The 25,008-nt window shown below is 53.5% G+C and overlaps 1 protein-coding gene across 1 annotated transcript; it reads left to right on the top strand.

Annotated features, from left to right (window-relative positions):
- Positions 1 to 883: 883 nt before the first annotated feature.
- On the top strand, positions 884 to 21,620 carry CD5 (CD5 molecule). The gene is made up of 12 exons (XM_068977324.1): positions 884 to 935; positions 5,783 to 5,881; positions 6,968 to 6,979; positions 12,697 to 12,735; positions 14,229 to 14,570; positions 15,017 to 15,079; positions 15,333 to 15,665; positions 17,898 to 18,197; positions 18,950 to 19,075; positions 19,758 to 19,811; positions 20,881 to 21,000; positions 21,532 to 21,620. The coding sequence occupies exons 1-12, from the start codon at positions 884 to 886 to the stop codon at positions 21,618 to 21,620; spliced, it is 1,629 nt and encodes a 542-aa protein (XP_068833425.1).
- The last annotated feature ends 3,388 nt before the right edge of the window (positions 21,621 to 25,008 follow it).

The following is a 25,008-nucleotide window of genomic DNA, read 5'->3' as shown; positions in this document are numbered from 1 at the left end:
GGTGGGGGCCGGAGGGGGCGGGTGCTGCAAGGTCTGGCTCCAACTCTTACCCTCCAACTCTTCGCACTCGGCTACTGTCACGTCCCTGAACCACTTTGTCCCTGCCTGGCATGGCCCAGATTATGAAAAGCCCCAAGGAGCCGGAGTCTGGGTTCCATCTACCCTTCTTGGAGTGAGGGACCTGAGCCCAGGCCGCGGAGAGGCTGAGCCCTTCCCCGCATCTGCTTTGCAGAATGCCAGCCAGCCTGCCTTTTCCTCAACAGCCAGAGGGTTATTTCAGCAACACTGACACAAAGATTCCACCATCCACACACAGCCTGATGTAAGTCTAGCGTCCATGGAGGACCCCTCTCCTGTGCTTTCTCATAAAATACTACCTGTGGGGATTCACCTCCAATTCCCACCTCATCCCCACAACAGAGATGGAGGGTTGGGTGGGGTTTTTCATCAGAGTCTGCTGCAAGGACTGGGGGGTGCCCACCACCTCCCACTCGTGACAGCTAGTGAGATGTATCCCCTTTCCCTCTCAATCCCCCCAGGCCTCCTTCCCTTCATCCTGGTCTAGGACCGCCTCCACCCCCACCCCCGCCCCCTGGCCATAGGCACTGCCCCAGGCCTGGGCACCCTGGGCAGGAAGCTGGCAGAGACCAGGACCGCCAGTCGAACTGGAGCAGATGGTTTTTTACCGAGGAGGAAGTTGACAGTTTCAACTTCAAACACGGGTGACGCAGGCCTCGCACTGCCTGCTCCCCTGTCCCACCCCTGCCTGAGCCCTGTCCGCCCCGCCCCCTCCTCCCAGAGAGGGAGACACAAGGCCAGACACCCTCAACTTGGGCGCCGAGCTTGCCAGCTTCGGAGGCTGAGGTGGGAGGAGGCCGCGCCCATGGGGTCTCAGCATCTGCCACTGGCCGCCCTGTACCTGCTGGAGCTGCTGGGTGAGTACCCCTTCTGGGGTGTCTGCCGGGGGTACCTGGGCTCGGGGTACAAGAGAGAAGATGCCAGCATCAGATCCCTCGGTCTGACTCAGGCCTGCATGTCACCTCTGGAGTATTGCAGAGAGTTGGGGCCACCAGGATCACTGTCTTGTCCCCCAGTCCCAGCTCGGCTCTGGGCTCTGCTTCGTCCACCACAAGGGCCCCACCTCTCCTTCTCTCTTGCACTGTTGGAGGGTTGGGGACCTTACTGTCCCCTTCCAGGCGGAATCCATCCTCAGATCAGGCTCTGAGCCTAGAAATTCGGTTGTTCAGCTCTCATTCGGTGCCGGCTTCCCTCTGCAGCTACCCACCCTCACCCCTGTCTCATGAGTGTCCAGCCTTTACTTGGGTGCCTCCAGGGACAGGAAACTCACCATCTCCTGGGCAATTCTGGTGATGCTCTGGACAGAGCGGGCCAAGGCAGGGTGGGGACCGGATCGCGGTTGAGCAGATGTCAAAAACATAAGTCTTAGTTCCTAGTCACTCTGTTTCCATCCCAGGGGCCTCAGTCAGACCTCCCAGGCAGATGTGAGCGCACACTGGGTCTGCTGTCACTCCAGACTTGGATGCTGCTGCTACTGTTGCTAAGTCGCTTCAGTCGTGTCCGACTCTGTGCGACCCCATAGACGGCAGCCCACCAGGCTCCGCCGTCCCTGAGATTCTCCAGGCAAGAATACTGGAGTGGGTTGCCATTTCCTTCTCCAATGCATGAAAGAGAAAAGTGAAAGTGAAGTCACTTAGTTGTGTCCGACTCCTAGCGACCCCATGGACTGCAGCCTACCAGGCTCCTCTGTCCATGGATTTTCCAGGCAAGAGTACTGGAGCGAGGTGCCTGGATAGGGACTTCCTAACTCTTACCCAAGGGTGACTGTGGAAATGACCTGGGGCCTCTGGAGAAGCTGGCTGGGGATAAGGTTTGAGGTGGGTGAGCCTGGGGTCTCCTGTCTGCTGGAGGGGAGATGGTGGAAGAGGCAGCCTTCCATCCCTGAGGTCTTGGGACACTAGCTCGGGACTGGAGCCCTGTTGCTGGGGCATCAGCGACACTGGCCAGTGGGGAGGATGCTGAGCAAGCGGGAGACAAGTGAGATCATTGTACTTTGTGGTCTGAACCCTGGGGTCTAAGTTTGGCCCTGTACGACCTCATATAGGACTCGAGCCTCTCCAGGCCTCTACCTCCTTATTTATAAAATGCAGAGGGGTGAACTGGGTGAGATCTGACCACTTCTCAAGGGTTTGGAAGGTGTGGCAGTTGAGAGAGGTGACTGACTCAGGACGGGAACAGGTGAGAACAGATGGCAGCTTGAGGCTTCCCAGTTTAGGAGGAAAGGACTCAGGGGACATAGCCTGCTTAGCAGGGCACCTCAGTCCCTCCTAGAAAAGGGTGTGTATGTGTGAATATGTGTGCGAGAGGTGTGTGTGTACGTGTGTGTGTTTTCATAGGTGAAACATGGCTTCTGCATGTAGCTTGCCTTCCTCCTGGGCATGTGGTGATGGGTCATGTGCACATATATTCTAATAACTGTTCTTCCATGGATCTGCAGGAGACGCAAAGTGCCTTCCGTCCCCAGGGTGGAGGCTGAGGGATGGGCCCTGGTTACTTTCCAGTACCTTCCTGAGCAGCTGCTGTGGCCTCCTTGGCCCTGGAGATTCCAAAAACCAAGGTCCCAAGCCTCCCCTTCCCTGGTGGCTCAGGGGAGGGGGAGGTAAAGGTGGTAAAGAATCCGCCTGCAATGTAGGAGACCTGGGTTTGATCCCTAAGTTGGGGAGATCCTCTGGAGGAGGGAATGGCAACCCACTCCAGTACTCTTGCCTGGAGAATCCCCATGGACAGAGGAGCTTGGCAGACTACAGTCCATGGGGTTGCAAAGAGTCAGACACGACTGAGCGACTAAGTACACAACCCCCTCCCCACCCCCCCCCCCCCCCGCCTTAGATTCCCAGCTGAAGGTGGGGGTAGATCCTTCTCTGCAGGCCTCCCCCTGAATCCCATCAGGGGCAAGGCTCCTGGCAGGATCAGGCCCAGCAGAGCCCAGAGTCCGGAAGGCAGGGCCCTCACCAGAGTGTAGGAACCATCCGGAAGTCCAGGAGCACAGGGTTCCCAGTGTGTATGTGTGTGGGTGAAACTGATGGATAATAAACATTTTCACTATTCAGTGGGTCACAGCTTAAGAAATACTTTGAAAGCCATTTTCTTCTGAAAGCTTCACAACAGCCTAGTAAGCAGGTAGCCTAGTAAGCAACCTAGTAAGCAGGGCCCGTTGCCCCCATTTTATAGTGTGGAAAACTGAGGTCCAGGAGGAGCAGCTGATGAGCTGCAGAGCCCATCCCAGCCCAGCGCTCCTGCTCTGGGAGCAGGAGCCCCTCCCTGGCCCTGACCAAGAGCAAAGACACACCAAAGCCACTCCCACGACTAGGAAAATGGCCGCAGGACACAACCGCCACCAGCAGACAGACAGCCACCACGGGTTGGGGACACCTAGGCCCAGGGTTGAGCAGGCAGCACAGGCACCCTTCAAGTTGTTCTAAGCAGAGACAACCCAACGCCAGAGCCCTGGGCACACTTCGGCCTCCTGTCTGGCCACGAGAGTTGTGCCCATGGCTTGGGGACCTTTGGTACATGGAAATACCAACAGCTTGCTTTTCTCCACAGCTACTCTTAGCTCCAACCTACCGGGGGCTCACCTGCTGAAGGTGGGGCATGGAGGCAGCTCTGATCACTACCCCGCCACTCAGGTCTGGCCACCAGGGTTACAGAAACTGACCCTAAGGTGTGGTAAAGTCACGGACTCAGCAGTCTGAATTCTGGTCTCTTCCCTTGCCAGTTAGGTGACTATGGACCCATTCTGTAAGTTTCAGTGTCCTCCTATGTGAAACTTGAACAATAATAGCACCTGTCTTATAGCAATTTCTAAGGATTAAATGAATCAATGAATGTAGATTTCAGTAGGAACATTAGCTTGTATAGTAAGTGCTGAGTAAGCATTAATAATAATTAATTAATTTATATAGTAACATAATTACATAACTTATTTATTATTTATACATAATAAGTTCTCCAGGCAAGAATACTGAAGTAGGTTGCTATTTCCTTCTCCAGGGGAATCTTCCCAGCCCAGGGATTGAACTCAGGTCTCCTGCATTGCAGGCAGATTCTTTACTGTCAGAGCCACCAGGGAAGCCTATGTGTACATAATAAATACATAAATTTATTATATAATTTATCATAAAGATTATTGTTTATTATGTGAATTTATTATTATCATTTTTATCAGAATCAACAAGAAGCCAGGTGAGGCAGGACCCAGTGGGGAAGACTTGAGCCTAGCGATGAGGCTTTCTGTCCTCCAATCTTCCTGTTCTGGCTAATGATTCATTCGTTTCTTCATTTCCATATATTTATTGAGCATCTACTATGTGCCCAGTTCTGTGTAAAGCTCTGGGGATACAGCAGTGAACCAGACAAGAGCCCCCCTCATGGAGGGAGCACCCGAAATTTTACAAATTTCTAAATTTTGTCATTAGCGTGATGAAGGAAACAGTAACCACTGAGCCTCTGGGACCAAGTTCACATTTGACGGGGCCCCCAGCCCGAGGGGCTGCTCTCTGAGGAGATGACCTCATCTGAGACCCGAATGATGGAAGGATCCAGTCAGGCAGGGAAAAGCGGGAGGAGTGACCCAGGCAGAGGGCACGTGGAGGGTGAAGGCAACAAGCAGGACAGGCCTAGAGGAGCTGGATGTCCACAGTGGAGGTGGGGAGAGGGGATGCCCACTGTGAGCCTACCGCCTGGTCTGAAGTCTCAGGGTGCAGAGCGGAGGCCATTGCTGGCTCTGAGTGCAAAGAAGCAGGCTCCCAGAAGCCCTGAGTTCCCCACCTCCAGCAGGGAGCAGAAGACCTGGGAGCTCAGCGCCCCCACTGACCCCTCCGGTCACCCTGTCCTGTGCCAACAGCTCAGAGGGGTCTCCCTGCAGCAACCAGGGGACCATGGAGGGACTTTGCCATCCTACAAATCTGACTGAATGCCTATTCTGTGTGCATGCACGTGGGTACCTTGTGAGCATGTGTGTGTGTGCGTGCCCCCATATATGTGCCTGTGTTGTGCGTGCACACGTGCAAAGGCCTATGGGGCTTTGAAGCAATGCAGAACTGGGTTTGATGCCTTTGAGATCACTTACAAATGACAGGAACATGCCTCTGAGACTCAGCCTTCTCATCTATAAAATGGGGATAACCACTGCACCCATCTCAAAGGAAAACTGTTATCCTTAAATCTGGTTCATTCATTCATTCAGACAGCAAGTATTTATTGAGCACCTGTTATTCTAAGTGCCAGGGACACAGCAGTGAACACTCAAAATTCCTGTCCAGCTGGAGCTGACTTCGTAGACGGAGGTGTGATGGGGAGACAGACAAGAGACAAGCAAGTCAAGGATTATATGGGTGTTAGGAGGTCAGGAGTGATTTGGGGTTGGGGGTTAGGGGCTCTGGGGGCTGTGCTGTACCCAGAGAGGGTGCAGTGGGTCTCATAAGAAGATCACATTTGAGCAAATACACATGGGAAGTGAGTGATTCCACTGCACCATGCGGGCCCAGGAAGGAAGGTGGCAGTCACATGTAGGCTGGTGGCAGGGCAGCCATGAAGGCCTCCGTGAGGATGGGGCATTTTCTCCAACAAACTCGAGGCACCTGGGGCCAAGCTGAGGAAAAAGGGTGCTGAGCACCCTGGAGAGAAATGGGACCTCTCCAGGTCCACAAGCTGTTATCTTGAACCTCTGGCTGGATGCATTCGGGAACTCAGAATTTTCCAGGCAGTGGAAGGTACTGCTGTGTATATGCTCACAACACACCAAAGAGGTCTGGGCAACACGCTGTAATCAAACACATTCCCATTTCTGCAGTGCAACTACGTTTGTGCACTAAAAACATAAATACCTTCCCACCAAATGTGTCAAAAAGACTTCGTTTTGGCTTTGAATTGCAGATAGCATGGGGGCCGTGGCCCAGTGTTACTTCCTCTAACTACCGTGTCACCACTCCTGCCCTGTCGTTGCTGTGTACCCCTGGGGAGCTTGACCCTCACGTTCCCACAGGAATCTGGTACTCCCTTCTCCCTGGGGGCACAACTGGGAGATGTGTGGTGGGAACAGAACAGGAAATTAGTGACGGTCGGCAGAGGCAACAAGGGTCCCACAGACGCCCTTGTGGGGTGAAGCCCTCCTTCTCTCTGGCCTCAGTTTCCCCATCAGTACCACGGGGCCAGCAGGCTCTGGGGTCTCCCAGTGGTAGAGCCCCATAGGGCCCTGTCAAGTGATGGTGATGAGATTTCTGTCCTGACCCTACCACCAGCAGGCTGTGTGACCTTGGGCTAGTCGCTCAGCCTCTCTGAACATCAGTTTCTTGATCTGAAAGTAGAGATGAGGTCCATCCCTTCTTCACAGGGCTGTGGATATGAGCCCTTGTGCAGGTTTTGGAGTAAGTGAGGCTCTGAAAAGAAAGGAGGGCTGGTCCGTGTGACAGTGGAACCACATACGGCAAGTGTGAAACTCATGCAAATTCAATTAGACAAACAAGGCCACCAGGGAAAGCGTGGAATCGCAGTTCAGATACGAAGGCCATTCTGCCCAGGAGCTGCTCGCTGTCGCCTTTTGGCGCAGGCTCTGGGTGGGTGAGATTAGAAACCCAAATCCTCTGTTCCTTCTGTGGGCTTCAGCCCCCCAGCTTCTCCTGGCATGAACCTCGTGTGATTCTCTGAGCATTTTGCACATAAAAAGGCTCCTAATCAAAAACCAACCCTTCATCTGGTGCTGCACCAGAGAAACAGAATTTTGGCCCTTTATGATCTTTGTTTCCCTGAAGCCCTGATGCAGATTCAGGCTAACAGGGCTCCACTGACAAGTGTCGTTTCAGAAAATCAGGATTCCTGGCCTCCTGACCCAGCCTCCCATCAGAGGCCGAAGGAAGGAAAATACAGAAAGAAAGTGCCCCAAAGGCAGTGGACCTACTGTGTTTGCTGTAAATTGATGAGAATGTTAGGCACCATTAAAGGGAATCACTGTTAATGGAAAAAAGGGAACATCTGACTTCCTAACCGCACTAAATTGGTCTGTCAGTTTTCTTATCTGGAAAATAGGGTGATGACAGGCCTCATGATTGAGGATGTAGGGAAGAAATGGGGTCTCCCATGTAAAATCCTTGTCCGCGGGTCTACATGGGGTAAGAGGTGGCTGTCCCCGTTTTTATCATCAGTGAAGTCCCAGCACCTCCCTGGGATCCCCGTGCCCACTGGACCCCTTCAAGGCAGGGCTCCCCAGGGCGGGCCTCGCTCTTGCCTCCATTTCTCAGTACATAGGGACTGTGATCAGAGGTGCTTGCGGGTCCAGGAGGGCCCACGAGTGGGTCTGAGGCCGGCATAAAGGGTACAGTCTCTGAAGCCAGCCTCCTGAGGCGAGTTCAGGCTCTGCTGTAAAGTGGGAGCAATAATACAGGCCCACCAGCTTGCATCTGCGATTCCAAAAAGGATTTGTAAATTTCCAGCAAATGCATACACTGCAAATCCTGGCCTGAACGAATAGGAGACTATTTATAATCTTCACGCATCCCACTTGGTGTGAAAATTCATGTTTCGCTGCAGAAACCATCATATGTTTGCCGCTGAGGCTCTCCAGATGCAGGGGGACAGTAGGGTGCCCCAAGGACGCTGGCAAACCTGCGTAGAACTTAACTGACTGCCCTAGGGCTCACGGCAGCGCAGCCCCGCATGACCAGAAGCAGAGTTAGTCAGTCAGTAGTGTCTGACTCTGCGACCCCGTGGACTGTAGCCCATCAGGCCCCTCTGTCCGTGGAATTCTCCAGGCAAGAATACTGGAGTGACCACAGGCAAGAATAATGGAGTAGCCATTCCCTTCTCCAGGGGATCTTCCCGATACAGGGATTGAACCCGGGTCTCCTGCATTACAGGCAGGTTCTTTATCGCCTGAGCCACAGAAAACTTATTTTTCAAAAATATCTCGATCTTGGGATTTTTTATAAAAAAGAGGAGCAAGGGGCTTCCCTGGTGGTCCAGGGGTTAAGATTGTGCTTCCGCTGCAGGGGACACAAGTTTGATTCCTGGTCAGGGAACTAAGATCCTGCATGCTATGTATGAGGCTGAAAAATAAATAAGAAGAGGAAAAAGAAAACAAAAAGAAACTTTTAAAAATAACGGGCTCGCCTCCCCAATTTTTTAACACTCTGCTGAGCAAATAAAACTCATCTGTGGCTTGATGCGGCTCAAAGTGTTGCAGTAGAGGGAACCGAAGAGAGAACCATCCAGAATGGTGTGTGTGGGGGGGTGGCGGGGAGGGGAAGGGTGCAAGAGGAGAGGCAAGGGAGGGGATGAGTGCGTAAATATCTCAGAGTTGCTTTCAAAAATTCATTTACTCCCCACCTGAGACCTCCTTAGGGCAGCAGGATCTAAACAGCTCAATCTCTGCAAAGGCAGAGATGAGGAGAGGAGCTCGGGGAGCATGAAAAAGCCTTCCTATTGCCTCTCTGGCTTTTTCAGCCCCGAGCTTTCTCTGGCTCAGCCAATCTAAGCCTGAAATAGTGGGGGCTCCGAGGAGAGGTTGGCATGGGAAAGAAGGGCCCTGGTCCTGGCTGCTCAGATTGTGGTGGTAGATGGTGGATTGGGGAATGGCGCAATACTTTCATGACTAGCGTCCCTCATGGTCTGTAGGGTCCCCAGGCTTCTGTTGGCAGGTTCTGCAGCAGCAAAGCCTTGGACCTCTGGTTGCATCCTTAGCCCAGACCTCTGGGCTAACTAAGGTGTAGTCAGGGAGAGGGCCTGCAGGGTTCAGGGAAGCAGGATGCTGGTCCAGCCCCTGTGAGAAGCAGCTAAAAGAATAAAAATAAGTCGTGGACAAATCAAAAGCTGGCAGATCCCTGGACAGACAGGAAGAAGCAGCACCCAGGAAGCCTCCCAGTCAGTCGTGCATCTCACCTGCCCACGCCTGCCTGCCTGTGGCTGAGATACATCAGGAACCAGAGATTATGGATCCTGGAAGTATGAACTGAAAGGAAGGTGAGGGAGGGTGGAATCTAAGGTCTTCACTTTACAAACGAAGAGACCAAGCCCAGAGAGGTTGAGTGATTTGCCAAGATCACACAGCAAGTTCAGGGAAAGTCTTCCCATAGGATGTTTCGCTGGCTGAAGGGGATTTCAAATTCACTCCTTTTCATCAGGTTTGCATGCCAGGAATACGCAGGAATCAGTGAAACACAAAGCAGGCCAACACAGGCTTCCACTGAAGGGAAGGGAGGCAGCTCAGCCCAGTGGTCAAAAGCACAGACACTGTGCCAGGTGGCCTGGCTTGGAGGCCTGGCCCCAGTGCTCATCAGTTGCTTAACAGGTTATTTAATCTCTCTGTGCCCTCATCTATAAAATGAGAAGGTCAAAATAATAGTGCCAGCTTCTCAGAGCTGCGGTGAGGTTTGAGAGAGTTCACGTATGAAAATGTCTGGGAGAAAGTATGTACTATGGAAGTGTTTATGGTGATGGTAGAGGTGGTGGTGATGGCAACATGGGTGGTGATTATGTTGATGGTGACAGTGACTGTGTTTTGAGGGGGTGGTGGTGACAATGATGGTCACAGTGACGGTGACAAGAAATGCTGCTCACCTGAGGCCAGTCAGGCTCACAGAAGGAAGGTGAAGCCCTGGTTCACATAGATGCCTTGTCTCCACCGGGCCTTTTCTTTTTTAGAATTGTCCTTGGTTCTCAGGTTGTGCAGTCTTCTCTGGCTGTTCCATGTGAGATCAGCAAGCGTGGTCAGGCCCAGTCCCTGCCCTCAGGGGCTTTGGGGTCTGGAGGCTCCAGCACCAGAGTCAGGGTCTAAGTCATGCTCATTTCTGCTCATTTGTCCGTTCTGAGGACTCGGCCCTTTGGAGGCACAGATAGGTGGCAGAAGGCAGAGAGATGGGTTTGGAAGGCAGACTTGTGATTCGAATCCAGGCCCTAGTGGTTTCACCCTGAACAGACGTCTATATCGAACATGTATTCAGCTCACATTGTGGGGCCATCTGGAAGATAAACAACCATATCTGTAAGGAACTACCCTCCCTAGGGCTGAGTATACAGTAGGTGTTCAATAATGGGTAGTTGCTTTTAACAATGGAGAAGGCAATGGCACCCCACACAGTATCCTTGCCTGGAAAATCCCACGGACAGAGGAGCCTGGTAGGCTGCAGTTCATGGGGTCGCTAAGAGTCGGACACGACTGAACAACTTCACTTTCACTTTTCACTTTCATGCATTGGAGAAGGAAATGGCAACCCACTCCAGTATTCTTGCCTAGAGAATCCCAGGGACAGGGGAGCCTGGTGTGCTTACGTCTATGGGGTCGCACAGAGTTGGACACGACTGAAGCGACTTAGCAGCAGCAGCAACAAAGGTTGGCTGTGGTGACTTTGGGAATATGAAGTTCTCAGGTGAGAAAGGGGGCAGCAAGCCCTGTGATCCAGCTCTCCAAGCATCCAGACCCAGACCTCTCCCCGTGGGAAAACTCCCAAGCAGGCCTGCAGTCCACCCACCTGTGCCACAGGCCCAGGCAGCTCCACAACCGGCAACACCAGCTCTGAGCACGGAATGCCGGATGGAGAATGCTGGCCAGGAAGGCCCTGGGCCAAGGCTTTTACATAGATTGTTTCAGCTCATCCTCATAACATTGCTATAAAACTGGTCCCTTTCTCGTTCCCGTGTCACAGACAAGGAAACTGAGGCTCAGAGGGGCCAAGGATGTGGCAGAACTCTTACTCAGACCCAGCGAAGAGCCCCAGTGCCTGAGAAACTTTCCTGCAGCATGGAGCACCAAAGGGTGGATCTTTAGGTCCCCTCTTCTCATTAGCACCACTTCAAGCTGCCTCAACCCTCAGGGTTTAGCCAAAGAAATGACTCCCTAAAAGTAGACAGCCCCATTCCCACTGGGAATTGGCACTGAGAGAGGTAAGAGGTCAGGGGTGAAAGGTGAGGGCAGAACAAAGGGCCTCCTGCCTCCTCATCACCAAGTGAGCCAAATGTCTTCACCATGTCCTCCTGAGGCCATCCTGCCCATTGCAGCAGATTGGATGATCGACAGCTGGTCAACCCTCTCCCAGCCGAGGGCAGAGCTCTGGGCCTGACACAGTTTCTGCATTAGAAATACCTTCCCCTTCTGAGGCCCAGGACTCTCAGGACAACTATGGTGGGCTCTTGCCAGGATGGATGAAACTTACCACAGGCTGCCAAGTCATTACAAGGAATCTTGGTTGGGAGAGAGGGCCAGGCTGGTGGAGCGTGACTTCCTTTAAAATTCTACCATCAGCTTCAGAACACTCAGGCAAAACTAGGCTTTTTTACAGCCAGCAACAATCTCTCAAAAGCAACTTAAACACAGCCCTTTGCTATATAAAGTACTCACCCTGGCCCAATAGTGTCCCCAGTTCCCAGTTGAGAAGTGAGCCCTGGGGGCAGACAGAAACCAAACCGCTTGTTCCATGACTGATGAAGCCCAGCAGTAAATTGGAGTGTGGGCTTGGAGGCCGCACAGGTGTGCCACCCCACTCATACCCACCCACATCAGACCTCTCCCAGCTACATTTGAGTCAGCCATGAGCTGCTCTGCCAAGAGGGTGATGATTACCTGCTTTGACCACTTGCTCCACAAGTGGAGGACCACTTGCTCCTTCTAGACGAGGCGGGGAGGAAGTGGGACTTCCTAGGGGCCCACATTCCTATTGAAGGGGCCCAGGCAGGAGCCTGCCAAGGGGTAGATCAGTTCTCCCCAAACGACGTGTTCATTGGGCTCCTTTACCAACTGACTGCTTGATCTTGGGCAAGTCCCACTGCCTCTTTGAGCTCAGATTTCCTCCTCCTAAACTAGGAGCTGTTGAAGAGAAATTTTTTCATTTCTATCCTGGCTTGGGAGTTCTAGAAAGTAGCAAAATGTCCTAGGTTCCCATGCTGGCTAGTTTCTCAGCTCTCTAGAACTAAGATGTTTGATTTTTTTTTTTTTTTTGATTGAAAGTGACATTCAGGATATTTTTATGTTGACACCCAGCACACAAAAACTGAGCCTTATCTTCACAAAACATGATGCATTCTGACATTCTCAATTCTCGTCCATTTCATTTTTTAAAAAGCTGAGGGTTGTAGGGACTTCTCTGGTGGGTCCAGTGGTTAAGACTCCACCTTCCAATGCAGGAGGCATGGGTTCGATCCCTGGTTAGGGAACTAAGATGGGGTGCTGTCAAAAGTTTGAAAAATATACTTTAAGTTGACGGTTGCATTGCTACAGAATTTTAAAAAAGCTGATGGTTGCCATGCTGCATATTACTACAGAGGACTAGCATGAGGAAGTGTTTGAGGGCTGCGCAGAACTGTACACCTTGACGGTGACAGTGATCATGCAGATCCGTGTGTGTGTTTATAGTCCTAGAACTGTGCACTAAAAGAAAATCAATTTCACATGTTCATTGAAAAAGTCAAGTTTTAAAGTAAGAAAGAAAATTGATGCCTGCAACACGCAACATTGATTTCGTGACCCACCTAAGGGTTACAACCTGCAGTGTGAAAACCCCGGTCCCTGAACCCCATGACGGCGGCATGGGGCAGAATAGGCCATTGATCAGGCTGCGGGCAGAGGTGAGGTGGGTAGACGGGAGCAGGGGAGAGACCTCACTTCCTGACCCTCCTCTCTCCTTTCCGCAGTCACTTCCTGCCTCGGAGGGCTCAAGGTGGAGGAGCGAGGTAAGGAAGAGCCACGCGAAGAGGGGGGCATGGAGCAGGGCTGCGACTCCATCAGGCTGTAGGGGGACCTCCCATCTTTTCATCAGAGTGAATCTCACCTTACAGGGAGAGAGAGAGAGTACCCCCCCAACACACACACGCATGCAGACGCGTTCAGGCACGCACACACACACTCACGCACCCTAAAGAGGCCCATTTGCAGAGAGCTGCCCTAGACAGCCATAAAGTACCATGCAAATGCTAGTTCTCATGCTAACTATTATTACAGTCCACTCATCGGGTACAGAAAGTATACTGGCCCATAAATGCATCTTGCAAAGTCCTATTTCCTACCCAGTCCTGCCAGATGCTCCCTGGCCAGAGACATTTGCAGCAGAGGCTGCCCCAGATTGTGATGTGTGTTAAATGTCTTGGACTTTAATCCTAGAGGTGAGTGTTTCCCAAACAGAGTTCCATGGAACTCAGTGGACAAAGCATAGGCCCACCTTAGGCCCACCTAAGAGGCCCACCACTACATCCCACCTTAGAGCCTGACAGCGGACAATGGCCTGGTGAAGGGTCTGAGGAGTCCTGCAATAAGGAACTCTGTTAAGCATTTTCAAATCCAGCAGTCCCCAGGCTACCTTCACCATAGACCTCTTTTTTTTTACACGTCCTGAGATAATATCAGGCTGAATGTATTTGGAGATAAATGTAGCAAGAGGGTCTCCTGAAGCTACCAGGCAGTCAGAAGGGGCTGCGGGGTCCTTGGCAGGCCTTGAACTGGGACCTGGAAGCCTGCAATGACATGCTAACTCCAAATGCTAGCCAGATGGGACCTGCCACACAATTCTACTTATATCACATTTGAGAGCAGGCAGAACTCATCTCTAGTGACAGAAAGCAGATCACTGGAGGCCTGAGGCTGGATTCAGGGAAATCAGCTGTGAAGGGGCACAAGGGAACTTCTGGGTGATGGGAAAGTTCTTTGTGTTCTCCGAGCACAGTGAGGGCTGCAGGTGTGGATACATTTGTCAAATTTCATTGAACAAGTGCCCTTGAAATGCATGCATGTCCCTGTAGATAGATCATGCCTCAATAAAACTGATTTTAAAAGTTGGATAGAGAGAAAAAAATCAGGCACCGGGCCCTATCTGGGGTCTATCGAACGAGAATTTCAAGGCAGGGGGCGGGGAGCGATTCTGCTGGGCAGTGGGTGCTGAGAACTCCTCGTTCACTGCTTCAAGTTTCCCTGGGGTCTCGAGCCCCGTCCTCATGGACCTGGTTTTTAAGGGACCACCTGGAACCAGAGCAGCACCAGCATGAGTTTCTGGAAAGTCCCCGAAGGGACCCTGAGGATGAAACTCACAGGAGCAGCAAAGCTGGTGGGAGGATCCCGTGGGTAGAGGGAGCCTGGCTGACTTGGGGTCCCAGGTGGGGAGGGTACAGGGAGCGGCCCCCGTGGAGGACCCTGTCCAGCCTGACCTCCCACTTGCCATCTCTTTGACTCCTAGGGCTCGCCGTGAGACTGAGCGGCTCTGGCTCACCGTGTCAGGGCCGTCTGGAGGTCAGCAACGGGACAGAGTGGTACGCGGTGCACAGCCAGAGCTGGGGCCTGCCTCCACTCTACCAGGTGGCGCCCAGGCAGTTTTTGTCCCACCATATAGCTCCCAAGCAGTTCTTGAAACTGTGCCAGGAGCTGCAGTGCCGGAACCCTTTGTTACTGTTTCCCTTGGATCACTTCAAAGACAGGCCATCCCAGAAGCTGATGATCTGCCATGGACAGCTGGGGTCCTTCTCCAACTGCAGCCTCAACAGGGGACACCAGGTGGGCCCTCTGGCCCTGATCTGCTCAGGTGGGTGACTAGCCGGCCCAGTAGGTTCCCTAGGCCCAGGCAGCCTCCCTGCCCATGCCTGTGACCTGGAGCCTGAGCAAGCAGGTGGAAGGGGTCACTAACTTACAACCACCCTCTCAGAAACATGCACTGGTGGGGAACTGGAAGGGGAGAGCAGAGAGGGTGCTGGCCCCTGTCTGGGGATGGAAAAGGTAGATGAACTGGTTCTGCCAATGGCTTACTTCATTGTCTACTCTTAACCTCTATTTTCCCAACTGTAAAATGGGCTGGCACTCGCAGGAGGCTTAGATACAACGTATGGGTCAAGTGGGTTTAATGGGGCCTGTGGTACTTATATCATGACTTCCAGTTCTTTCTTAATACTGCCAGTGGCTCCCAGCTCTCCCTACACCCCCTCCTCTTCCAGGGGCCCTGGCCTCTCCCTAATCAGAGCATCTTTTTTGCAGAGCCACCGAGGACAACAGCTCCTCCCACGACCTCCCCGCCCACAACCACTCCGGAGCCCACAGGTAAAAGGATTCTGAGGGCTCTGGGGGTAGGGTGCTGGATTTTAGCAAATAAAAACACAGGATGTTTGCGTTTGAGTCTCAAGTAAGCATGAAAAATTGTAGAGCATGTTCCATGCAATATTTGGGACCTCACCAACTCCTAGGATCATTGCCCAGTCACTTGCTCCTCTGTTTGTTAGAACCAAAGAACAAGGAAGGCCTGGGTGCTGGTCATCAGCGCTCAGGTCCTTGCCCCCTCCCTTCTCTCCCCTAGCACCTCCCAGGTTTCAGCTGGTGGCAGAGCCCGGGGGCCTGCGGTGTGCTGGCTTGGTGGAGTTCTACAGCGGTGGCCTGGGTGGCACCATCGGCATCAAGCCCCAGGATGAGATCAAGGACCTGGGGCAACTCATCTGTGCAGCCCTCCAGTGTGGCTCCTTCCTGAAGCCCCTGCCAGAGACCGAGGAAGCCCAGACACCAAAGCCAGGAGGCCAAAGGCCCTTGCCAATCCGCTGGGAGATTCAGAACCCAAGATGCAACTCCCTGGAGCAGTGTTTCCGAAAAGTGCAGCCCCGGGCGGGTGGCCAAGCTCTTGGCCTCATCTGTTCTGGTGAGTGGGGAGCAGACTGAGACCCATGGGTGTCCCGAAGTGGTCATGTGACTTACCGCAGGTTCCTGAAACCCCAGCATGCAGCGCAGGGCACTAGTACTATGGAGAACGCAAGGGAAACGGAGAGCTGGCCTCTGAGAGGTAGGGCGGTCGTGGGGTGGAGAGGTGGCACACCCGATGCCCTGGGCATCTCCACAAAGTAACGCAGAACAGGCCCAAATGTGCTGCTGGCTCGGCTGCCACTTGGGGAGGAGCAGGACTTTCGGGAGGAGGCAGGGTCTTCTGGTGGTTTTGATGGATCGTGGCTCAAGGGCCCAAGGAGGATGGAGCCCTTGGAGAAGACCAGCCTTGCAGGAGGGGAGTTTGCGCGCCTGAGAGACAGATGAGGCTGGAGCAAAGGTAACTCATAGGAGGTAGGGAGAGGGCAGAGCGGAGCCCCCAGGGGCTTCCTACAGAGGCTGCTGAGTCATACACCGCCACTCTGAAGAAACTAACGATGCCGGTGTGGCTGAGGAAGGGGCCCAGAGGCCGGGCTGGGGGATCCCAAAACCAGGATCAGTAGAGAAACAGGATAAAGGACCAAAGGTCAAATTAGGGGTAAGCACAGCAAACCTCAGCAGGTAGTAGCTCCTATCACAAATGTTCTAGTAAAGTCCGGACTTTAAGAAGTCACACTTACTGAGCACTTGTATCACACTGGGGACCATTCAGGGCATTCCATCCTTTTCACAACAGGCTTAGGAGATGGGTGCTATTGTTATCCCTACTGTACAGATGGGAAAGTTGAGGTTCTGAGAGGCTGAATTTCTTACTCAGTATCACAGAACACTAGCTGGGGTTTCCATTCAGGTAGCATCACTCCAGAGTCTGTAGTATAAGCCTCAGCTACTCCAAGTGTGGACAGCTTTCCAGGTAGCTCAGTGGGAAAGAATCTGCCTGCCAATGCAGGATACGTGAGTTCGATCCCTGGTTTGGAAAGATCCCCCGAAGGAGGAAATGGCAACCCACTCCAGTATTCTTGCCTAGGAAATCCCATGGACAGAGGAGCCTGGCAGAATACCCTCTATAGAGTCTCAAAGAGTCGGATACAGCTGAGCAACTGAGCACGTATGTGCGCACACACGCACGCATACACTCCAAATGTGGTCCTCGACTAGCAGCTTCATCTGCTGGTTAGAAATGCAGACTCCCAGGCCCCACCTTCCATCTACTAATCAAGACTTGCATTTCAGCAAAGTCTCAGGGGTTCATGTGCACTAACCTGGGAAGCATTGCTCTGGAACACTGGGCCCATCCTGCAAGCAGGAATATCCTCAAAACACTGGATTCATGGTGTGAATTAGTAAAATGCTACCCCCTCCAGACAGAAGTAGTCTCCAAGGATCTCTCAGCCTGAGGAGGAAAAAACACTTCACTGGCTCCCAGGCTCACCCACCACTCTGCTCTGAGCCCTCTTGCAGGCTACAACCTGCAAAGCCATACCCAGAAGGCTTGCCTTTGATTTTTTTTTTTCTGAGTAGAAGATTTGCTAGAGCTTTGAAGATGGCTGTTGCTATAGCAACTGGCCACAGCTGGTAAGATCACAAAGTGCTCTGACCTGAACACACATGGGCCCCCAGGCCAAGCGGACAAGCAGAAATCGATGATTCTCTGTTGCACCAGGCCCTTTTATGAGAGCCAGTCCCTCCAGGCTCAAGGCCTGGGCAGCAGGATTCCTGGGTATGGTTCCCAGCGGTGAATCTCCAGGACTCAAAGCAGATGGTATTTCTCATCCCAGGCCTCAGTTTCCCCTCTCTGAAAAGCCCTCCAACCTCCCAGGGAGCAGCAAGAGAATGAGAGGATATTTCAAAAAGGGAAGCAGACTCAGGTGGAGCGTATTTCTCACTTCTCACTTCTCTTACTGACCCCTGGGTGGGGGACGACAGCAGCTGGGGGCTGCCGACGGGCACTGCCCCCATGCTGGCCTTTTCGCTGAAAGTGCCCAAGCTGTTGCAGCTGCCCAGAGGTGCCAGGGACAGAACTTGATGGAGAAAATGCCAGAGAGGATGCCAGAAGAAGGGAAAGGCAGAAAGGAAGGCACTCCCACATGGTACCCAAGCCCCCTGAGACCTGGGCCCTGCTAGGGCCCACACTTAGCCGTGTCACAGGGTCCCAGTGGCCTGGCACGCAGGCTTGGGGCCCAGGGAGCTCCGGCCGAGCCCACCAACTCACCTCCCATTGCTTTCCCCCCAGATTTCCAGCCCAAGGTGCAGAGCCGCCTGGTTGGGGGCAGCGACATGTGCGAAGGCTCCGTGGAAGTGCGCAGTGGGAAGGGCCAGCAGTGGGACACGCTATGTGACAGCTCCTGGGCCAAGGGCACGGCACGGTGGGAGGAGGTGTGCCGGGAGCAGCAGTGCGGCAACGTCAGCGTCTACCAGGGGCTGGACCCCAGCGAGAAGACCTTGGGGGGCTTCTACTGTCCCCCCGGGATACTGTCCCAGTGCCACAAGCTTGAGGAGAAAAAGTCGTACTGCAAGAGGGTGTTTGTCACATGTGAGTTGGCCATGGTCCGTGGTGGGTAGAGGGTGGTTCTGGATTTTTGTTCTAAGACTCAGTCAATGAGCATTATTTCTGAAGAACATTCCAGGGACTGAAGAGAGAGAGCCCTAGGACAGGATGGAGCGATGACGAATAGGGGGAGGGGGGACAGCATGCTCAGACAGCAATGAGCAGGAACCATCAGGAGGAGACTGGCCATAATTGTCAGGAGGCTAGTTCTTGCCTGGAGAATCCCAGGGACGGGGGAGCCTGATGGGCTGCCATCTCTGGGGTCGCACAGAGTCGGACCCGACTGAAGCGACTTAGCAGCAGCAGCAGCAGTGAATATAGCACTCTTACTCCGTCTTCTGCTCTTTCAGATGGGAATTAGGAAAGCAAGGGAAGGGGTATGTCTTTGCTGTATTAACGGTAACGGACTAATAGGTAAGAGAGAGAAATGGATGGGTGGGCGGCTATTGGTAGATGAAGGCAAGGTGATCACGCATAAGTGACTGGAAAACGGTGGAAAGCTGATAGCAGAAGTGGTAAATGAGAGCCGGATGATCAATTGTGAGATAGTAAATGGTGGCTAAATGAGGATTTCAGAGATGGATGGACAGACAGATAGAAAACTGCCTCCCACACATGCTGGCCAGTTCCTAGGGGACGCCAGCCAACCAGCCAGGAGCTTCCCTCGAATGGACAGTTTTGATGCCCCACCCGCTGCCTGCTCCGGGCCAGGACTGACCTCCGTCTGCCTCCTGCAGGCCAGAACTCCAGCCGAGCGGGCCTGGGCGTGGGCGCCGTGATGAGCATTATCCTGGCCCTCGTGCTTCTGGCGGTGCTGCTGGTCGTGTGTGGCCCCCTGGCTTACAAGAAGGTCGTGAAGAAATGTAGGTGACAGCGCCCTGAGCCGCCTCCCTCTGAAGCCCCTGCCGGGGAAGGCTGCACGTCAGCCCCGCAGGGGAGGGTCCCTGCCTCCGGAGAGCTGGCTGGGCTCACCTCTGCTTCACTGCCCAGCCCTGCCCCTCCCTCTCCTGCCCACTGGCCCTTCTCTGCTCCAAGCAACAAGCAGGAAAATCACTGATTCACCCACATCTGGGGCCCAAAGAGGGGCCCCACTCCAGGCCCAAGGGAGGGTGTGGGTATCCTTTAGACTGTGATGGGTCCAGAGGGTCTGACCTCAGAAGACAGGTGTCCCTGGTTGGCTCCACCACTTTGCAGCTGATGGAGCCACTTCCTGTCTGAGCTCTGTATGTTTCCCCATCCAACGAATGGGCGAGGGCAGACCTGGTTAATGCAGTAGGTGTCATCTTGGCGTTCGGAGATGAGGCTGTGAGATTAGAGAGGCGGGTGGGAGAAAGCCCAGAGGTGGGCAGAGTTGGCTGGGTCCTGGCGGCCCTCCCAGGCCTGAATTCTTGTTCTACTCACCTTGTGCTATTTCTCCTGGAAAATCAGCCTCTCGGCACGCACCTGCTGCCTCCTCCCTCCTTCCCTGTCCCCCTCCCTTACTGCCCCCCTCAACTCCCCCCACCCCCATCCTGATGTGCCTTTTGCCACCTCTCTATCACCCAGTCCGTCAGAAGAAGCAGCGCCAGTGGATTGGCCCAACGGGAATGAACCAGAACAGTAAGTATCCCCCAGAGGCAGGCTCCTCCCTGGGCTGGGGTCAGCATCCTCGGGGCTCAGGAAGGAAGCCGGTGGAGCAGCGTCATGGGTCACTGCTGACCGTGGATGGAGCCAGCGGCTGCCTGTGGCCTCCGACTCCACTGTGCTCATCTAAGGTGTTCCTGTGGCCGCGGGCGCTAGCAGGTGGTACTCAGAAAAGAGGAAGCCATGATCAGAGGGACTTGGGAATCAGTGAATTAAGCAAAGCTAGACACAGTTCTTTACTTCAGGACCTGTCAGAGAACCTTCGCGGGCATTTTTGCGTGGTTCATCTTTCCAGAACGGGCATATGTAAAGAAGGGTGGCCCAAGCTAGATATTTCATGGAGTGTCTTTATCACGGGCAGACTTTACAAGGCCAGTTTTAGGACGTTAGGATGCAGCCAGCCCAACCCCCACCCCGGTCCCCCTTGTCTTTCTGGCCACAGTCAGAGCACTTTTGCGGGTAGAACCACAGCCTTCCTCCTGTCTCCACCCCACATCCTCCCCTTTCACACGTCGAGGGCCAAATCCTTCAACTGTGTGGTCAAGTCTTTCTTACAAGATAAAGACCCTCAGCTCCAGGAGGGCAGGGACCATATTTGCCCTATCAGTCATGTCCCAGTTCCCTGCTTGATCAGTGATTGAGGGCTGACCGACTGAAGGCCTGCCCACCAATCAGCTTGCCGGCCAACCCAAAGCTGCTCTGAAAGTCTGAGCCCTGGGACATCCCAGTTGGTCCAGTGGTTAAGACTCCGCCTTCCGACGTGTGTTCCATCCCTGGTTGGGGAACTAAAGTCCCACACACCATGGGGTGTGGCCAAAAATTTTGTAAAAAAATAATAAAAATGAAAGTCTGAGCCCTGCTAGAATAAGCATCCCCAGGAAGGAAGGGAAAACAAGTATGTGCTGAGGGATTTCTGGGGGTCCTTGCCCCCTTCCCTATCCCCGCGTTACACAATGGGAACAGGAAACTGGAGTTCTGGGCCCCAGCTGGGGAGGTGGAAAACAGAACGACACATCTAACGACACCGTCTCCCGAATCTGCTCAGTGTCTTTCCATCGCAACCACACGGTGACTGTCCGGTCCCAGGCTGAGAACGCCACGGCCGCCCACGTGGAGAACGAATACAGTCAGCCTCCCAGGAACTCCCAGATCTCAGCTTATCCAGGTAAGCACTGGCTGGCACTCCTAGGAATGACGCCAGGGCCGAGCAGAGGGCCACGTGGTTGCCCAGAGGGAGAAGGAGACTGAGCACGGTGGAGGATCAAACTGCCCCTTTGACGGCTGGTCACGGCAGGTGACGGAAGGGATACAGCCTTAACTGGCCCCTCAGCTGGAGAGAAGAACGTGCCGCGATGTCATTAAACACCAGTTCCGCTGTGACCCAAAGGACCTGTTTCTCAATAAATGAGGCCCCTCAGATTCTTCGAGGCAGAACAGAGCCATCCACCAGCGGCCTGCAGGGCCCTGTACGAATGCTCCCCGACTGGCACTGACAATTAAGCCGCAGGGAGCCTGGCGCTCAGCATCATTAGTGGACACTGGCCGATTTGATCACAACGCTTGCGGGGCTGTTGAGCCACCAGCTCAGGAAGCCTCTGTGATCTTCCAAAAGCTGAAAGGCACTCGGCTCTGAGGGGCTGTCTTTGTGTGTCCTGAAGGGATAAGCCTGCTCACACAGCCTCCTTTCTTTCCACAGCTCTGGAAGGGGCCCTGCACCGTATCTCCACCCACCCTGATAACTCCTCCGACAGTGACTACGAGCTACACGGGGCTCAGAGGCTATAAGAGGTGAGCCTGGCCCCTGGCAGAGCCCTGGGGATAAGCGCAAGTCCCCCGGGTCTGCTCACCCTGCCTATCCAGGCGGGCGCTGAGCACCGGGGCTATTGTAAAGGAAATGAATAAGCGTCAGCAATTTAGGTGGTGGGAGCTGATTTGACCATCTGAGCCAGCGGGGTCATGAACCTTAAACTCCATCTGGGAAGACCACATATAAGAGCCCCTGAGGGTAGAGGAATGTTAAGAAGTACAAACTACTGTCCATAAAAGAAATAAGCTGCAAGGATGTACTGTACAGCGCAAGGAAGAGAGCCAATATTTTATAATAATCATGTTGCTGTTTAGTCGCTAAGTTGTGTCCGACTCTTTGTGATCCCATGGGCTACAGCACGCCAGGCTTCCCTGTCCATCACCAACTAACTCACGGAGCTTGCTCAAACTCCTGTCCGTTGAGTTGGTGATGCCATCCAACCATCTCATCCTCTGTTGCCCCCTTCTCCTCCTGCCTTCAATCTTTCCCAGCATGAGGATCTTTTCCAATGAGTTGGCTTTTTGCATCAGGTGGCCAAAGTATTGGAGCTTCAGCTTCAGCATCCAGTCCTTCCAGTGACTATTCAGGGTTGATTTCCTTAAAATCTATAAACTTGCTGAATCACGATGTTGTACACCTGAAGCAAATATAATATTGTAAATCATATATACCTGAGGTTTTAAAAAAGCACCTCTGAAAATGTCCTGATTGATTTACCCCAGAAGGAGGGCAAAGCCACTGTCCCTGATATTGGGTTGGGGGTTCTGGGCCTGTCCCCCGACTCCTTGAACCATCCCCAGAGCATGAGGTGTCCTCCACCAACGCACTTCCTTCTCACCCCACAGATCTGTGACCTGGGAACAAATATTAAGAGCCAGACTTTTTATCCCGAGAATCCTCTGCAGTCACCGCTTGGATGCCACGTCCCACTTCCTGCATGGCAGGACCACGGGCGGGACTTCCCAACACATCCCACTGCCCTGCAGAGGCAGGTCCACTCTGACATCTCCTCACATCTTCACCAGCCCCCGGGAAGACCCCAGCATGCCTCAGCTGGCCCCTCCATGGGTGGAAGCTGTGAAAGGGCAGAGCCCAGAAGCAAGCAGCCTTCCCAAGCAGAGACACACGGGGTCCATACCCGGGCAGCCCCCTCCCTCGTCTGTGGACGTCGTCTCTCTCTTCAGACTCTGACCCCATGAGGAACCACAGGAAGCCTGCACCTGGCGGTGGGCGGTGGGAGGGAGGGCTGATTTCTCTCATGTATTTTTAATATGTTTTTTGTAAATAATGCTTTTTTCTGCTTCCTGGAAAAGGCTGCTCAGCCTGTTCAATCTACCTCTGTGGATCCCTCTGGGGGTGCCAGTGGGAAGGGGCACCTACTGGGGGCAGGGGGCTCTGCAGCCTCGTGGTTGGAGGGCTTTGTTCCTGACATAGGACCACTCAGCACGGCACAGCAGCTGCCAGCAAGCACCCATAGCCTCATCACCAGCCTCCATCTGGGCCCTCGCTTGACAGAGAGCAGGGACACTGGCTGTCAAGCCTGAAGGGCACCAGTGCCACCTCAGGGGCCTCCATAGAGCGGGCACCTAGTAAATTCTAGCCAATGTGGGGTTTGGGTTCACACAGCTATTAAAAGTGCAAACTAGTTTCTGCCAATTAGGTAACCTAACCTGAGAGTCAGAGACCAGAACTGAGCATTTCCTTGGGCTGAATAATTCCCTTAACTGAAATGGTCCCCTCTACCCTGCAGACAGCCTTTGTTGTTCAGCTGCTCAGTTGTGGCCAACTCTTTGTGACCCCACGGACTGCAGCACACCAGGCTTCCCTGTCCTTCACTATCTCCCAGAGCTTGCTGAAACTCATGTCCATTGAGTCGATGATGCCTTCCAACCATCTCATCCCCTGTAGTCCCTTCTCCTCCTGCCTTCAATTTTCCCCAGCATCAGGGTCTTTTCAGTGAGTCGGCTCTTTGCATCAGGTGGCCAAAGTACTGGAGCTTCAGCTTCAGCATCAGTCCTTCCAATGAATATTCAGGGTTGATTTCCTTTAGGATATGACTGGTTTGATATCCTTGAAGTCCAAGGGACTCTCAAGAGTCTTCTCCAGCAGCATAATTTGAAAGCATCAATTCTTCGGTGCTCAGCCTTCTTAATGATCCAGCTCTCACATCTGAACATGACTATTGGAAAAACCATAGCTTTGACTATGTGGGCCCAGAGAGCCTAGACATATTTGACCTTGCAGTGCCCAGGTTTTCTTAACGATGCACCAGAGGAGAATATCTGACTTGGAACTTAAGGATCTGGTGAAGGGAGAGGCTGGCTCAGGTCTCATTGCCCCCTGGGAATCAGACAGTGACCTGAGAAGAGATTTGGGGGCTGGGGCCTTTTTCCACGTGATTTGGCCGTGTCCACTGGGAGCAACAGATATCAATGGTCCAATTCACAAAAGCCAACTCTGGAAGAGCAAAAGGAAATTTCTAGAAGGACATGGCAGGGGTGAGGGGTGTGCTCACATAATGAGGGAGCTGGAGGGGCACGAGCATGCCAGAGAGCCAGGCCAGCCCCGTCCCCACCAACACCCTCCAACCAGACCTCCCACCCGCCCCTTACTGAGGATTCCATCATGGGAGAGCCCAGGGCATGGCCCTACTCCGACCATGCCGGGAATCCAGAAACAGGGACACCCAGTCACCTGGGGGCTAGGAGTCACCCGGCAGACTCCTGTCCTGGAGACCCTCCTCAGAGGGAGGATCCTCCAAAGGGAACTGGGGTGCAAAGGGCTTGGGGCACCAAATGTCTCTTATCAGCCCCTTTTCTGAGCAAAAGCTCTTGCATCTATAGCTTGGCCACCATTCGGTGGCCTCATAGCTATCTCGGCCTACTTTAAAAACACACTTCCCCCCCAAAAAAACTGCCTTTGAGCAGAAAGGGGGTCGGGTGATACATCTCCAGAAGGAACATTTGGTTAAGCAACTGAGTGAGAGCTATCCGAACCTCGGAGGTGCCTCTGTCCGCTTCCAGCCGTAGTGGGCAGACACAGCCCACGGGCTGCTGGTCAGTGCTGCTCCTGTGATGAGAAGCTCACGGGATCTCCCTCAGACTTGGAGGATGCTCCGCTGTGACCTGGGCCCACCCTGGGTCCACACTGCAGCCCCACTCCCTATCCTTCACCCCTCTACGTCAGCCAGAGGGTGGCATCCACCTGTGTAACCCCCCTACCCGGCCCACTCCCCTGAAGCATGTCATCCACCTGACTCTCATGGGCAACCAGATTCTCCTCATTCTCCTAGCACATTCTCCTCATGTTATGTCCAGGACACTGCTACTGCTACTGCTAAGTCACTTCAGTCGTGTCCGATTCTGT

Source organism: Capricornis sumatraensis, chromosome 8 (genome assembly GCF_032405125.1).
Source record: "Capricornis sumatraensis isolate serow.1 chromosome 8, serow.2, whole genome shotgun sequence".
NCBI classification, from domain to species: domain Eukaryota; kingdom Metazoa; phylum Chordata; class Mammalia; order Artiodactyla; family Bovidae; genus Capricornis; species Capricornis sumatraensis.
This window is presented reverse-complemented; position numbering and strand designations above follow the sequence as displayed.

Coding starts and splice junctions, on each gene's coding strand:
- CD5 (XM_068977324.1), top strand. CDS start 884: ATGGGGTCTCAGCATCTGCCACTGGCCGCCCTGTACCTGCTGGAGCTG. Junction 15,666..17,897: donor TCTTGGCCTCATCTGTTCTG/GTGAGTGGGGAG, acceptor CTTTCCCCCCAG/ATTTCCAGCCCAAGGTGCAG. Junction 19,076..19,757: donor CAAGAAGGTCGTGAAGAAAT/GTAGGTGACAGC, acceptor TCTATCACCCAG/TCCGTCAGAAGAAGCAGCGC.